Source organism: Talpa occidentalis, unplaced genomic scaffold (assembly GCF_014898055.3).
Source record: "Talpa occidentalis isolate TD23 unplaced genomic scaffold, MPIMG_talOcc4v2.1 talOcc4.10, whole genome shotgun sequence".
NCBI classification, from domain to species: Eukaryota; Metazoa; Chordata; class Mammalia; order Eulipotyphla; family Talpidae; genus Talpa; species Talpa occidentalis.
In genome coordinates this window covers 34,611,110-34,626,807 of record NW_023600993.1, presented here as the reverse complement: position 1 = coordinate 34,626,807, position 15,698 = coordinate 34,611,110, and the positions used below count along the sequence as shown (strand labels likewise).

The following is a 15,698-nucleotide window of genomic DNA, read 5'->3' as shown; positions in this document are numbered from 1 at the left end:
CAGAGTGGGGAACAGAACAGGCAGATTGACCAAAGTACACTGCTGAGGAGAGCAGCAGGCGAGCCAGGAAAGGTCTGCTGTACCATGTGGTGGGTTGCTCCCTGGCTGGCTGGGGATTGAACTTATGTTACAGAGGCTGCAGATTGCTTCCTAGTGCGGTGCTTAACCCCTTGCACCACCAGGGAGACCCAAACTTAAATATTTTTAAAACAAGTCATTCTAGTACATAGCATTTTTTTAAGATACCTCTCTCAGATCTTCAACACTTTTTCCTTCCTATTTTGCACAATTTTTTTCAAAAATAGCCATTTTGTTTGACACAAAATTTTCCAAGACCTTTAACATACCTGTTTTAAATACATTTCTTAACACATCTCACTTTATTTGCAGGAGTTTGAGAATAGGAACTGGGTCAGAGAGATTTGCAGTTGAGGTGCATAGAAGTAGTATTTGAAGGATTGAAATCCCCAGAGACAGGTGGAGTATTGAGTGGAGGGGACAGCCTTGGGGAGACTGATTAGATGTGGAGACCACAGCTAAGGAGACAGAAGACTGAGACAACACATCATTATATTTTGTCAGGGTGGTAAATTGTAACAAAAAATGTCAATGTAAATTGTAACAAAAAAATGTCAATGAGATTGAGCCCCAGATTTTTTGTGAAGGTATGCTATTGGTGACTTGAGAAAATTTCAGTAGAGGTTTCTGCAGAAGGCAGATTTGGAAGAATTTAAGCAAATGAGTGGATATGAAGCTACAGAAATGTATACCTTCTGTATATACAGGCCAGTGAGAAAGGTAACTAGAGGAAAACATGGATATGGGGATATTTATTGCTTTAAAAGAAAGGCACCCTGCATTTCATTGTAGACCGAGAGGAGGGAGTCAGTAGAGAAGGAGAGAAGATTCGGGATGCCACAAGTGTCAATATTTATGAATTGAGAGGTGATAGATGTCCTGAGGTTAGGTCTAGGCAGGAATAAGAGACCCTTGTTAATAATAATTGCTGTTCACCTGGTGCCTCCTGTAAGTGGTCAGACCTCATGCTTTCTGAGATTCCCACTTCCACTCTAAGGGGCTTCTCTATTGCAGAACTATGATGTGGGCTCCTGGGAATCAATGAACTGTCTCCTCTTGAGTCTGTTGAGTACAAAGTGTGGAATTACATAGGACACTGCTATTTCTTTGGCACCCATTTCTGTTTGTATATAGATGGGAAAGATAATTGTGATATTATTGTCTTTGTTTTCTTTGATAGTAACTTTAATTATAATATGCTGAAGTTTGGTCCCCAACCAGAACAAATTTTTTTTTTTTAATTTGGGGGAGGGGCCTCCCCGGTGGTGCAGCGGTTGAGCGCTGGGTTGCAAAGCTGCCCGAAGCCTTAGCAGCTCCGGTTCGATCCCCGGCAATCCCTGGCCGCTGGGCGAGGGTCCCACATGGCGCACAGACCTCTCCTGTCGCCCGCTGCTCCCCTCAGGGTGTACTTTGTCAGTCTGCCTGCTCTGCTCTCCCCTCTGGCTCTGATGAATTCTCTCACCCTCCTGCACTTCTGACTGTACCCAGTGCTTGTATAAATAAATAAATAAATCTTTTTAAAAAAAAGTTAAAAAAAAAAAAGAAATATGGGGGAAGACTAGTTTTGCAATAACAGAGAACATGAACTATTTTCTGTACCTTTTCAGCACTAGGAGAGTGCTCCCTTTTGATTAGAATGAGGGTGGCACAGTAACTTATGCTGAAGGTTTCAAACCTTTAAAGCATAAGTTTTATTTTTTTGTTTTCTTTTTTCTTTTTTTAATTTTTTTATTTTTATATTTCCCATACAATTGCAACCCCGATTTTGACCCCAATCCCTCCTTCACCCCCCCCCCAAGAGTGTCTCTGGTTCATATTTGTTTGTTGATTTTGATTTTTTTCTTTCTTATAGTTATTCTTTTTCCTGGTCCATATTTAGGTTTTCTAGATTCCTGTTATGAGTGAGACCATCTGGTATTTTTCTTTTTCTTTCTGGCTTATTTCGCTGAGCAACATCCCTTCCAGCTCCATCCATGTTGCTGCAAATTGCATGTGTTTATCTTTTTTGAGTAATATTCCATTGTGTATATGTACCACATCTTCTTGATCCAGTCATCTATTTTTGGGCATTTGGGTTGTTTCCAAAGCTTAGCTATTGTAAATTGTGCTGCTATAAACATAGGGGTTCAGGTGCTCTTTGGAATTAATGTTTCTGTGTCCTTTGGGTAAATACCTAAGAGTGGAATTGTAAAGCATAAGTTTTAAAAGAAATACATAGTAACTTGCTTACTGTTATAGGCAACTTGCATAGATGTGTTATAACTAACTGGAGAAACAGACCTCTACTCAAAGTTCTTAAGAATTATTTCTGGGACCAATTTGAGCCTAGAAAATTATATATCTAAAAAAAAAGAAAATTATACATTTGGCTGAGAGCGCAGCGTGATTTCCTTTCTGAAGCTGGCAAGCCACATACTTGAAAAAAAAAAATGCTGGATTTTAGCAAAGTAGAAAGGAAAGATACTAAAATAAAAAAATTTCCTGGGTCATTTCAGGAAAAATAGCCAGTTTCATTTTCTGATGTTTGGACTTTTTTCTTCTTGTATTGCCATAATCCCCTGATCCCAGAAGTCACCTTGTAATTGTGGACTTTCATTTTCATTTTGTCCCAGAATCACTTGTAATTTTTTTGTTACCATGTATGTAGGCTGAGTGGTTTTACCTTTTTTCTGGGCCAAATGTTCCCCAAGGAAAATTTTCTAGAGTCTTTTTGATTGCTCTCAGGCATTTTCATTTTGTGCGTCTTTAACCACATTGGATTGAGAGAGATTCTTTTCTTTTCTTTCTTTTTCTTTCAAGATTTATGTATACAAGAACTGGGGTGTAGGCCAGAGGTGCAGAGGGTGAGAGGATTCACCAGAGACAGTGGGAAGCAGAACATGTGGATTTACTGAAATAATAACACTGCTAAGGGGAGCAGCAGGTGAGACAGGAGAGATCTGCTGTGCCATGTGGGTTAGCTTCCTTGTGGGGAATGGAACTGGCAATAGCTTGATAGCACTTTAACCCCTATGCCACCAAGGAGGCCCTGGGCTATACTTTTAAACAGCTAGTCTTAGTATTCTCTTGAGTGCATGATCCTTTAATTAAAAAAATTAATTGAACACATTTTCCCCTTAGGTATTTCCTTAATGTGCTTTCATTACTAGTAGTATCCTCAGCCCACTCTATATTTTTTTTTTACAAAAAAATTTTGAAATCTTTTAAAATCCCTAGGTCACTTCACATGTTTGTTTAAAACTTCATTATAGACACTCAGCCAGGTACATATTCAATGTAGTATTGTCACACTATGTTGAGAACTCACAAATGAGTGATCACAAAACTCTCAGTCCTTCCCACTGTGGGACCTTCTGCTTCTATATTGCACATATATAAAACATGTATATTAAAATTTAAAGCTAGGGCCTCCCTGGTGGCAGAAGGGATTAGGACCCAGCCTGTGAAACTGTCAGCAGCCTCTGCAGCACGAGTTTGATCCTCGGCAGGTCAGGGAGCAACCCACATGGCGCAGCAGACCTCTCCTGACTCACCTGCTACTCCCCTCAGCAGTGTACTTCGGTTGAGCTGCCTGTTCTGTTCCCCGCTCTGGCTCTGGGGAATCCTCTCACCCCCACACACCTCTGGCCTGTACCCCAGCTCTTGTATGCATAAATAAATAAATCTTTAAAAAAAAATTAAAAGCTAAATTGTTTTCTAGACTAGAAAAAATTAACTTCTGTTTCCTTCATGTACCCTAATGGAATATCTCACCCACCCACTTTAGACAGTATAGTTATTTTAGTGAGTATATGTATTGTTGAGGATTAGTTTGACTGTAGGTAACAGAAACCTAAAATAATCACCACCAAGACAGTTCATTCACATAAAGAAATGTGACAGTAGGCAATCTGGGACTAAGATGATGGCTCCCAAGATTATGGAAGATCCAGGCTCCTTCTACTTCTTGTTTTTCTAACGCCAGAATGTGACACTCATCCCTGTGTTCCAAGTTGTCTATTTAGAAAACAGCCTTGACTCAGGGGCTTAGCAGTATGAAGGAGGAAGGAGTTGAAAAAGGAATTGTGCCTTCACTATAAGGAATACATTCTGTAAGTCCCATAAGATAAATGCTGATTACATCTTGTGAGCTAGAACTTTTTGTGTGGCTGTACCTAGTTTTAAGGGAAGCTAGGAGGAAATACAGTCTTTTCTTTTAGCTGGGTAACAGTGCACAACTAAAATTTGGGGTGGAAGGAATTCAGGTGACTGATCATTAATCCCTGCCACATGGAGGTAGTCTTCATGAAGTATAACCCACATAAATTATAATTCACCCATTTAAAGTGTCCACTTCAGTGCCTCCCTGGTGGCGCAGCGGGTTGAGTGTGGCACTGTGAGGCTATCCGTAGCCTCTGCAGCGCCGGTTCGATTCTTGGCCTGCCAGGAGAAACCCACATGGTGTGGAAGGACCTCTCCTGTCTCGCCTGCTCCTCCCCTAAGCAGTGTCTTCGGTCTGCCTTTCTGCTCCCCATTCTCTCTGGTGAATTCTCTCACCCTCCTATGCCTCTGACCTATACCCCAGTTCTTGTATAAATAAATCTTAAAAAAATTAAATTAAAAAAAATAAAGTGTGCACTTCAGTGGTTTATAGTATATTTACAGAATTCTATCAGTCATCTCATCATTTTAGAAAAATTTGATCCTCTTAAAAAGTGACTATTTTTTGTCTTCTTTAGTTGTCATTCCCTATTACCCCCCCTCTTAACTGCCTTCCCTAGGCATCCACTAATTTGCCTTGTGTCTCTGTTTACCTGTTCTGGACATATGAATGGAATCACACAATGTATACTTATTTATAATTAGTTTCTTTAACATATATGATGTTTTCAGGGTTCATCTGTGTTGTAGCACCCATCAGTATTCCCCTCCCCCTTTATTGCCAAACAGTATTCCATTGTATTGTTGTGCTATGTTTCATCCATTCATAAGTTGCACTTTGGTTTGTTTCCAATTGTTGGCAAGGATAGATAATGCTGCTGTGAACATTTGTGTACAGGTTTTTGTGTAGACATGTTTTCACTTGGATATCTAGGAGTAGAACTGCTAGATCATGTCTAGTCAGACCGTTTATTTTTAAATTGGGTTATTTGTTTATTTTACTACTGAGTTGTCGAAGGTTTTTTTTGTTTTTTAATTTGGATCCAAACCAGCATCTTGACTGCAACCTCAGGTGGGACCCTGAGCCAAACCACCAATCTATGCTGCTTTTTTTTTGTTAAGTTGTAAAAGTTCTTTATATAGTTTAGTTATAATCCCTTATCAGGTACCTTATTTGCAAACATCTGTTCCTATTCTGTGAATTGTCTTCTCATTTTCTTGATGGTACCTGTTGAAGTACAAGTGTTTTAAATTTTTTATGAAGTCTAGTTTATCTTTTCTCTGTTTGTTTGTTTGGTTGCTGGTGATGAGTATATTTGCAGTATATTGTGCTAAATACATTATTCATAAAAGGTGGAAGCAACTCTGGTGTCCATTAAGCAGATGAATGTATTTTACAGTTTTAGCTTTTCCAGCTAAGTATAATCCCTCTTGAGTTATTTTTTGTATGTGATGTGATAGGATTTTCTTCAGGCTTTTGCATGTATATTCAGTTTTCTCAGCAATATATGGTGAAATGATTATTTTTTGTCTTCATTAAATTGTCTTGGCATCTTTGTTGAAAATTAATTGCCCCTACATCAGAGGGTTTAATTTCTGAAATTCTGTTTTGTCGGGTTTTTTTTTTGTTTGTTTGTTTGTTTTGGAGTCTGTTTACCTATGTTTTTATCTTTATGCCTGTGTAGCTTGATTACCGTAGCTTTGTATTAAGTTTTAAAATCAGGAAATGTGACTCCTACAAGTTTGTTATTTTTCAAGATAGTTTTGGCTATTCAGGGTCCAGTGAATTTTCTGAGCAGTTTGTCATTTTCTTTCTTTCTTTCTTTTTTTTTTTTTTTTAAGATTTATTTATTTATTTATACAAGCACTGGGTACAGGCAGAAGCGCGGGAGGGTGAGAGAATTCACCAGAGCTAGAGCGGGGAGTAGAACACGCAGACTGATGAAGCACACTGCTAAGGGGAGCAGTGGGCATGGCAGGAGATGTCTGTGCACCATGTGGGACCCTCGCAGGTGGCTGGGGATCAAACCGGCGCTGCAGAGGCTGCGGGCAGCTTTGCAGCCCAGCGCTCAACTGCTGCGCCACCAGGGGAGACCCCAGTTTGTCATTTTCTACAAAGAAACCAGCTGGGCTTTTTTTTTACAGGAATTTGTAGATTAACTTAGAGGATATTGCCATTTAACAATATTCCAATCCATGAGCTATGAATGTCCTTCCATTTTAGAGTTTTCATTTCTCTCGGTAATATAGTATTCAGAGTATGTTTTGTACTTTTAATTTATTCCTGTTCTTTTTGATGCCATTGTAAGTGAAATGTTTTTCTAAATTTCATTTCACTGATTCATTGTTAGGATATAAATATATAATTGGTTTTTATGTTTACATAAACATTTGTTGATTCTAATACATACATATATTTAGTGAATTCTTTAAGATATTCCATATATAAAATCATGTCTTCTGCGAATTGAAATAGTCTTATTTTTTCCTTTCTAGTCTAAATGCCTTTTATTTCTTGCCTAATCGCCTGGCTAGAATTTCTAGTATCATGTTGGATAGAAGTCGCAGGAGTGGACATCCTTGGTTTTTTGTGTGTTTTTTTTTTTAATCTTTTATTTTATTTATTTTTTTTTGCCTAGAAGAACTGGGGTGTAGGCCAGAGGTGTGGGGGTAGGAGTAAGAGGATTCACCAGAGACTGGGTGGGGAGCAGAACAGGCAGATCTACTGAAATACACTGCTGAGGTGAGCAGCAGATGAGACAGGAAAGGTCTGCTGCACCATGTGGGTTAGCTCCCTGGCCGGGGATCGAACTCATGCTGCAGTTGTTGATGATAGCTTGCTAGCACTGAGACATAATAACCAGTGCCCTGCCAGGGAGGCCCGAGATCCTTGTCTTATTCCTAATCTTGGGGAAGGCTTTTGATTTTTTTTTTTTCACCACTAAATACAATGTTAGAGTTTTTGGTATGACATTATGGTACTAAGTGGAAAGGTATAATAGTATTTTGTATGTGGGTATGCTAATAAAGGCCTGTGCTGTGTGATTTAGGGCATCCCCGGTGGCGCAGAGGTTTAGCGCTGGGTTGCGAAGCTGCCCGTAGCCTCTGCGACACCGGTTGGATCCCTGGCTGCTCCCCGGCCACTGGAGGAGAGTCCCACATGGTACGCAGACCTCTCCTGCCGCCTGCTGCTCCCCTCAGCAGTGTACTTCGGTCCTTCTGCCTGCTCTGCTCCCCACTCTGGCTCTGGTGAATTCTCTCACCCTCCCGTGCATCTGACTGTACCCAGTGCTTGCATAAATAAATAAACAAACAAATAAATCTTAAAAAAGAAAAAGAAAAGTGTGATTTATAGCCTGAAGCAATTATGACTTTTGGGCATTTTATATAACACCTTTGTTTTATGTTTCAGCAATGGCTGCCATCCGGAAGAAACTGGTGATTGTTGGTGATGGAGCCTGTGGCAAGACTTGCTTGCTCATCGTCTTTAGCAAGGACCAGTTCCCAGAGGTGTATGTACCCACAGTGTTTGAGAACTATGTTGCAGATATTGAAGTGGATGGAAAGCAGGTGAATATAACTTCCATAATAATTAGTACTGTTACTTAACAGGAAGTTTTGGGGAATTCAGCCCCTTTGTCTCTTCTGTACATCATATAACAACAAAAATTTTGAAATAAGAAATCCATTGTCATCCTCCTATCTTAGCCCAAATTTATTAATTTTTAACTGCTATCCAGATTTTGTCTACAGCTGTATGTATTTCATGTGGGGAAACTTTAATATCTATTCTTTTCAGCTTTATTTATATTTCAATTTTAGTTTATTGCCACATGAAAAATGCTAAAATGAACCTCTTTGGATGGATGGGCTTGAAAATAAATTCTATCATAGTATTCATTGAGAACTGAGTATTGAATTACTAGGTCAAGAGGTCCTTATCAGCTATACTGATCACCACCAGTACTATGATGTTTAAACAACATCTTTACTTATATTTAATTTAAAAAGTTTTGGGTGGTTTTTTTTTTTTTTTTTTTTTTTTAACTTTAAAATAAATAGACTGCCACATTTGTTTCTATTACCTTGGTGATGAGAACAGTGTTTTCCCCCATGTTTATCCTGAAAGCCCACTGGCAAGACTGGGGCAAAGCTTTTCTGGAACTCGTTTATTTATTTATTTTTTAATCTCTGCTCCCTTTTGTGTCAGAATAACATCTTACCCAGTGTTCTGTGCAACTCCCTTTGCAAATGGGTCAGCTGAAAACAAAACTAGAGCAAAGGGCTCTTCTCCAACACATTCAGTCCTCTGGGGCATTTAGTCACATATTTCATGCTGCCAGTACATAAAGTATTGACTTGCATAATTCCATCTCCTGTCTCCCTTCTCATTTTCCTGTTTTACCTACTAAGCCTTTTTGTCCCAGTGTCCCTAGCTCTTTTGTTTCACTGTATATGGAAAGCATATTAGGATAGCTGTTAACCATTCTATGACTTCTCATTATAGGGTCTCCCAATAATTTTGAGCTCTTTATTTGTAAAATGGTATAAGCCATTTTACAGGTGACATCAGGATTCTATTCAGTAAATGAAAGCATATGGAAGCACCAAAGCACTTTACAAATTGGGTTGAATGGCATACTCAAAACTTTTTAATTTGTAGTCCATTTTTATTTGATTGCATTGTGGGTCACAGTGATTACGCTCATGCTACGAGAAATCCTAAGGCAAATAAATTCCAGCTTGAAAGAACTCTTGAGTTCTACCCTGCGGTGGCCCATCAATACAGAATATTGCCGATTCAACTGCTGTCGGTTTACTGTACAGGTGCTTAGATAACAGGTATTTCCGTAGGCCTGATAGGAAGACTGATTGTATATAGAGACAGGACCTAGTTATTTGGAAATGTGCTGACATCTTTCAGCCTGCTGTCGCATAACGGTATTGTTACCAGTAGTGTCTCACACTACTGGCACACACGGAGACGCGGTGACTTGAGGAAAACAGAGCCAGGCTGGTGTTTTCATGGCGTATTTCTCAAAAGAGTGTATGCAGCTGTGTTATCATGTCGTTCCATCCGACTCGGAGTTGCTGGGTCTCTACTTGCCCATCAGTTGGAATATTTTCCTCCTGTAGCAGTACATGTTTTGGGGGCAATAGTATCTCTTCTGTCTTTGTGTAAACATCATCTGGGCTTGGGTGGTTTTGGAATGGGGATCTTCCCCATAAGAAATTTAGAGATCTTGACTTAAAAGCTTGAGAAATAGTTGAATATTATTCTTACACTGCCAACTTGGAACATGCCTAACCCTGGTGATACCTAGGAGTACCCTCTCATCCAAGGAGAAAAACCCTGAAAAAAAGGTGGTTCATTTGGAAGGCTTAGAGCCTAGCTGCCTCCCTCTGAGCAGCTCTCCTCAAGGTGGTCGAGGGAGCTGCCTGGGGATTTTTTTTTTTTTTTTTTAAGATTTATTTATTTAGGAACTCCCTGGTGGTGCAAGGGGTTAAGACACAACCTACAGGGCCTCCCCGGTGGCACAGCGGTTGAGCACTGGGTTGCGAAGCTGCCCGCAGCCTCTGCGGCGCCGGTTCGATCCCCGGCTGCTCCCTGGCCACCGGAGGAGGGTCCCACATGGCGCGCAGACCTCTCCTGCCGCCCGCTGCTCCCCTCAGCAGTGTACTTCGGTCCTTCTGCCTGCTCTGCTCCCTGCTGTGGCTCCGGTGAATTCTCTCACCCTCCCGCGCTTCTGACTGTACCCAGTGCATGTACAAACAAAACAATCAAACAAACAAAAAAATAAAATAAAAAAGACATGCCTCTATTAAAAAAAATTTTTTTTATTAAAAAAAAAAAGACAACCTACAAAGCTATCCGCAGCCTCTACAGGACAAGTTCGATCCCCTAGCCGGCCAGGGAGCTACCCACATGGCACAGCAGACCTCTCCTGACTCACCCGCTGCTCCCCTCAGCAGTGTACTTTGGTTGTTCTGCCTGTTCTGTTCCCAACTCTATCTCTGGTGAATCCTCTCACCCCCTGCACCTCTGGCCTATACCCCAGCTCTTGTATGCATAAATAAATACATCTTTTTTTTTTTTAAGATTTTTTTTTTTTTTAAGATTTATTTATTCACCAGAGACAAAATGGGGATCAGAACAGGCGTACTGACCGAAGTACACTGCTAAGGGGAGCAGCAGGCGAGACAGGAGAGGTCTACTGCGCCATGTGGGAGCTCCCTGGCCAGCAGGGATTGAACTCGTGCTGCAGAGGCTGTGGATAACTTCACAATGCTGGGCTTAACAACCCTTGCACCACCAGGGAGGCCCTACCTGGGAATTTTAATTTGACAGTATTAACAGAGCCTAAGGGAGTCATCTAAGATTGATTCTGGGATCATGTCCCAGAAATAGGCCTACCAAAAATGGAAGTACCATTCTGATGTGAGACAAGCTCAGCACCCCAGAGTCATTTATCAGGAGAAAGTCTGAGTTCTACCCTGCGGTACCTATACCTATGAGGTCTGGAAAGCCAGGGTTCAGAAGAGAAGGAATAAACTCTACCATTCTGAGATTAGGTTTGTTAAAAGGATTGGGCATCAACATACCATAGATACACATACCAAGCTGATTATATGTGTATGTGATAGAAGTACAGTGGTCCTTGTGGAGGTTGTGAGTGATGCATCTAGGGGCAGAGATTAAAGGTGGAAGAAAGGACTAGCCACCCATCAACTGTAAGGAAGGAATGATATTTAGAAACTAAAATTTGGTTTGTGAAGGTGCTAAGAAGGGTATTCCTAGCATTGAAGGGAGAGCTCTCTGAGACCCAAAAGACCACTTAGCAGAGGATGTTAAAAATCTACTCTGGTTCTAAGAAGGAGTGATATGGCTAACTGCAGTGCTGGACAATGTGGAATGAGACCTATATCCAGAGTCCAGGCAATAGTTTGCCCTCTGACCACAGGAGGGTGACCTGGTTCCCAGGTGTGAACAGAGAGTACTCTCCTACTTAAGTAGATATATTCATTCAGACATTTTTTAAACAGTAAAGATAAAGTCAGAAGCCTTTCCCGTCAGCTCGGATTTTGCCTAAAACCCAGCATGGTGTTCCTTACCTACCAAACCAAATGCAGTGTTGTCTCCATGTTTTCCACAAAGGAGCAGACTGATGAGATAAACTAAGGAAATGTTTGTGTGGAAATGTATTACAAAATGTTACTCAATCTTGTTTTTCCATGTCTTTCCTATATGCCTTGGTGGAATGTTATTTACAATTTGATTTCTCCTCTTGTTCATCCACTTTCTTTCCTATAAAATTTTTTATAATTAAAAACTTAATAGCTACAAAGTTATTTTTTATTTCATATTTTGAACTAGGTATCTATTTATTAAATATGAAGATTGAGAAACAATTTAAATTGTTTTTAAGTATACCTTCCAACTTCAGATTTGATTCTTACAAAAGTGTTTTACTATTTTAGACAGTTTTCCATTCAAATGTATCACGGTAAATCATAATACTGAAAGTGGGCTACCTCTTTGGAAAGTGGGTAGTAGAATTAATCTTGCACTCTCTTGTGTTTTTCCCATCACAGGTGGAGTTGGCTTTGTGGGACACAGCTGGGCAGGAAGATTATGATCGCTTGAGGCCCCTCTCCTACCCAGACACTGATGTTATACTGATGTGTTTCTCTATTGACAGCCCTGATAGTTTAGGTGAGTGACGCTGTATGTAGAGTGATGATTTCACTGCTCTGTGCCTAACTCACACCTGGTTTCTCACCTTCTGGGCATCAGGTGGCAAAAGAGTAGACATTAGTTTCAAAGAAGGAATCCTCAATGGCCGAAGTCACACAGCCCTGGGACTATAGAACCTGGGTTTTGGGTCCCTTTTCTTTCTTTTCTTCTTTTTTTTTTTTTAAAGATTTATTTATTCATTTATACAAGAACCGGGGAATAGGCCAGATGCGCAGGAGGGTGAGAGGATTCACCAGAGACAAAGCAGGGTATAGAATAGGCAAACTGATGAAATACACAGCAGGGAGGCCTGCCAAGGGCCTTTTAAAAGTTTTATATTGGGGGGGTCTCCCTGGTGGCCCAGGAGTTAAAGACAGCGCTATCAAGTTATCGCCAGCCACTGCATATGAGTTTGATGCCCTGCCAGGGAGCTGACCCACATAGCGCAGCAGACCTCCTGTCTAGCCCACTGTTCCCCTCAACAATGTATTGCAGTAGGGCTTCCCCGGTGGCGCAGTGGTTGAGCGCTGGGTTGCGAAGCTGCCGGCGACCTCGCAGTAGATCTGCCTGTTCTGCTCCCCACTCTGTCTCTGAGTCCGCTCACCCCTTACTCCTCTACCCTGGACCCCAGTTCCTATATGCATAAATAAATACTTTTTAAAAAAAATTTTATCTTGGCTAGGGAGTAGGGTGGGAATCCCAGTAGTAGTTTTACTCCAATACAATGTGCTATGGGAACTCAAAAGTCTGTATTAAGAATGAAAATGAAGCACCTCCCTGGTGGTGCAAGGGGTTAAGACGCAACCTATGAAGCTTTCCGCAGCCACTGCAGCACAAGTTCAATCCTCGGCCAGGGAGCTACCCACATGGCGCAGCAGACCTTTCCTGCTGCACCTGCTGCTCCCCTCAGGAGTGTATTTCAGTCAATCTGCCTGTTCTGTTCCCTACTCTGTCTCTGGTGGATCCTCTTACCCCCACATCTCTGGCCTGTACCCCAGCTCTTGTATGCATAAATAAATAAATCTTTTAAAAAAAGGAACTTCTGTAAAAGACCAAATAATATTTTAGATTGTGTTGTCTATGTTCTCTGTTACCATTGCAGCATGAAACAGCCATAGAAAATAAATGAAGGAGCTTCACTGTGTTCCAGTTAAACTTATAAAAATAAACTCCAGACAAGATTTTATTTGCTAACCCCAATCTAGATTATGTATTCCTTTTCTGTGGCTTTCTGCAATTTCCAAAGGCCCTCCCAAAAAGCTCTGTAAACCCATGTAAAATGACATACCCTAATGTGATCAGACTACTTTAGGGGTATAGAAATTACAGGTAATTGCCATCATTGAATTAAAAAGTAAGAAATTAAAGTTTTAAAATTTTTTATGATATTATAAACCAATGATAAATCAGTAAAATTTAATTTAAAACAATAAAGTCATGGGCCTCCCCCGTGGCTCAGTGGGTTGAGCGCAGCGCTGTGAAGCAGTCTGCAGCCTCTGCAGTGGGGGTTTGATTCCTGGCCAGCCAGGGAGATACCCACATGGCCCTGCAGACCTTTCCTGTGTTGCCCACTGCTCCCCTCAGCAGTGCCTTCGGTCCCTCTGCCTGTTCTGCTCCCTGCTCTGTCTCTGGTGAATCCTCTTACCCTCCTGCACCTCTGGCCTTGTATCCCAGCTCTTGTATAAATAAATGTTAAAAAAAAAAATAAGTCATTCATGAAAAGTAAAGCCAAGACAGAGACAATTCACTGCAGTTTATATATCCTAAAGCAGGGGAGTAGGGAAGATTGTTACAGTAATAATTATTGAGCACCTACTTAAGGAACTTTTATTCTAGATGAAGGGAGGCAGCAGAGTAAAAGCATTAACCACTCCCCTTCCTCCCTGCACACAAGTATCAGTAATTCCAATAATAGTAAATATTACAAATAACCTTTGTAGAGGTAGGTATGGAATAAGCCATATTAGCGGACTCCTTTTAGAGGATGACCATAGGATGGTGTGAGCTTCACTGAAAATGGTGATTTCTGAATAGGTACCTGAAGGAGATAAACAAGGACATCACAATATGCAATAAAATAACCTTTTTGGTGCCAAGTACAAGGTCACTGAGGCAGAGAAAAGAAGGAATGCAGGGCCTCCCCTGGTGGTGCAGCGGTTGAGTGCTGGGCTGTGAGGCTGCCTGCAGCCTCTGCAGTGCCGGTGCAATCCCTGGCCACCAGCGAGGGTCGCACATGGCACGACAGACCTCTCCTGCCGCGCCCGCTGCTCCCTTCAGAAGTGTATTCCGCCAGTCTGCCTGTTTTGTTCCTTGCTCTGTCTCCGGTGAATCCTCTCACCCTCCTACGCTGCTGGCTATACCCAGTGCTTGTATAAATAAATAAATAAATCTTTTTTTTAAAAAAAAGGGAATGCTGTGTAGCCATAGCAGAGGGAGTGGGAATAGGAGTTGGAGAGCCATGTGGATAGTAGTATGGCACTCTCCTTTCATTGTGAGGTGGCAGGTTCAAACAAGGGAACAATGTGACCTTGCTTATATATATATATTTTTAAAAGATTTATTTATTTATACAAGCACTGGGTACAGTCAGAAGCACGGGAGGGTGAGAGAATTCACCAGAGCCAGAGCAGGGAGCAGAGCAGGCAGAAGGACCAAAGTACACTGCTGAGGGGAGCAGTGGGTGGCAGGAGAGGTCTGCGCGCCTTGTGGGACCCTCACCTGGTGGCTGGGGATCGAACCAGCGCTGCAGAGGCTGGGGGCAGCTTACAACCCAACGCTCAATCGCTGTGCCACCGAAGAGGCCCCTTGCTTATCTTTTAAAGTGAATGCTGTCACAGCTGAACTGAAAACTAATAACCACAGGGTGCAGAGATTAGGGCATGTTTCGGCATTATTTGGCTTTTCTGTTAAATACGCTGGCCCTTTTTTTTTTATTTGAAGATTGAGACATTACACTTCTTTGGGAACCCTTTTGTTCCAGAATTGGGCTTTGTGTTTCAAGTTGTCATGCTAGTGATCTAAGGAAGTCTGTAGCTGCTAAAATCATCTCTATACTGATGGGCCCAATATGGTGGATGTGAGAGGTTGAACTGGGGCTGTTCATCCATCATGATGTACTTACACGACCTTTCTAGATGAATGCAGTATTGGCAAGAAGCTACAATTGGTTATCACTCTCAAAAGTCACACGTGAGTGCCTCCCCTGGTGGTGCAGCGGTTGAGCGCTGGGCTGCGAGGCTGCCCGCAGCCTCTGCAATGCCGGTTCATTCCCCAGCTGCCGGCGAGGGTCCCACAAAAAAAAAGTCACACGTGAGCCATGGAAATACCACTTAGTGGTGGCCATGCTGAGGGCTTGTGAACAAAGTGGAGGGAGAACATGCAGATCCCGGGTCAGCTGTGCTCCAGCACGGGGGCTCCTGTGAGCTCTAGTCAGAATCATCTGCTGACAATGACAGGGATGGTCCATGGGCAGCCTCTGTCATGGGGCAGGTGACACCATTACAGAACCACCATGTGTTCAGAATCATTTGTTCCTCCAAGCCTTTCTTTGGGCCCTGCCTCTAGAGTTTCTGAACTCTTTGGTGGGGCTGAGAAAAGCTGCCGATTCTGTGCTTCAGGGTAGGGGCTTAGGTTTTGCTTTTTTGTAGTTTGAAACCAGTGAAATTTCGGGCCTCCCCGGTGGCACAGCGGTTGAGCGCTGGGTTGCAAAGCTGCCCGCAGCCTCTGCGGCGCCGGTTCGATCCCC

General features: G+C 41.9%; 1 protein-coding gene across 2 annotated transcripts in view; it reads left to right on the top strand.

Moving 5' to 3' along the window:
* RHOA (ras homolog family member A) overlaps positions 1-15,698 on the top strand; it is a 55,023-nt gene that overhangs the window by 37,090 nt on the left and 2,235 nt on the right. Inside the window, exons 3-4 of one of the 2 annotated variants that reach the window (XM_037529030.2) lie at positions 7,631-7,788; positions 11,812-11,932. In XM_037529030.2, coding sequence (XP_037384927.1) covers positions 7,633-7,788; positions 11,812-11,932 — 277 coding nt within the window. In that variant the 5' untranslated portion in view covers positions 7,631-7,632. Of the gene's footprint in view, positions 1-7,628; positions 7,789-11,811; positions 11,933-15,698 lie in introns of those variants that run through there. The other variant, XM_037529035.1, reaches the window with a different exon arrangement.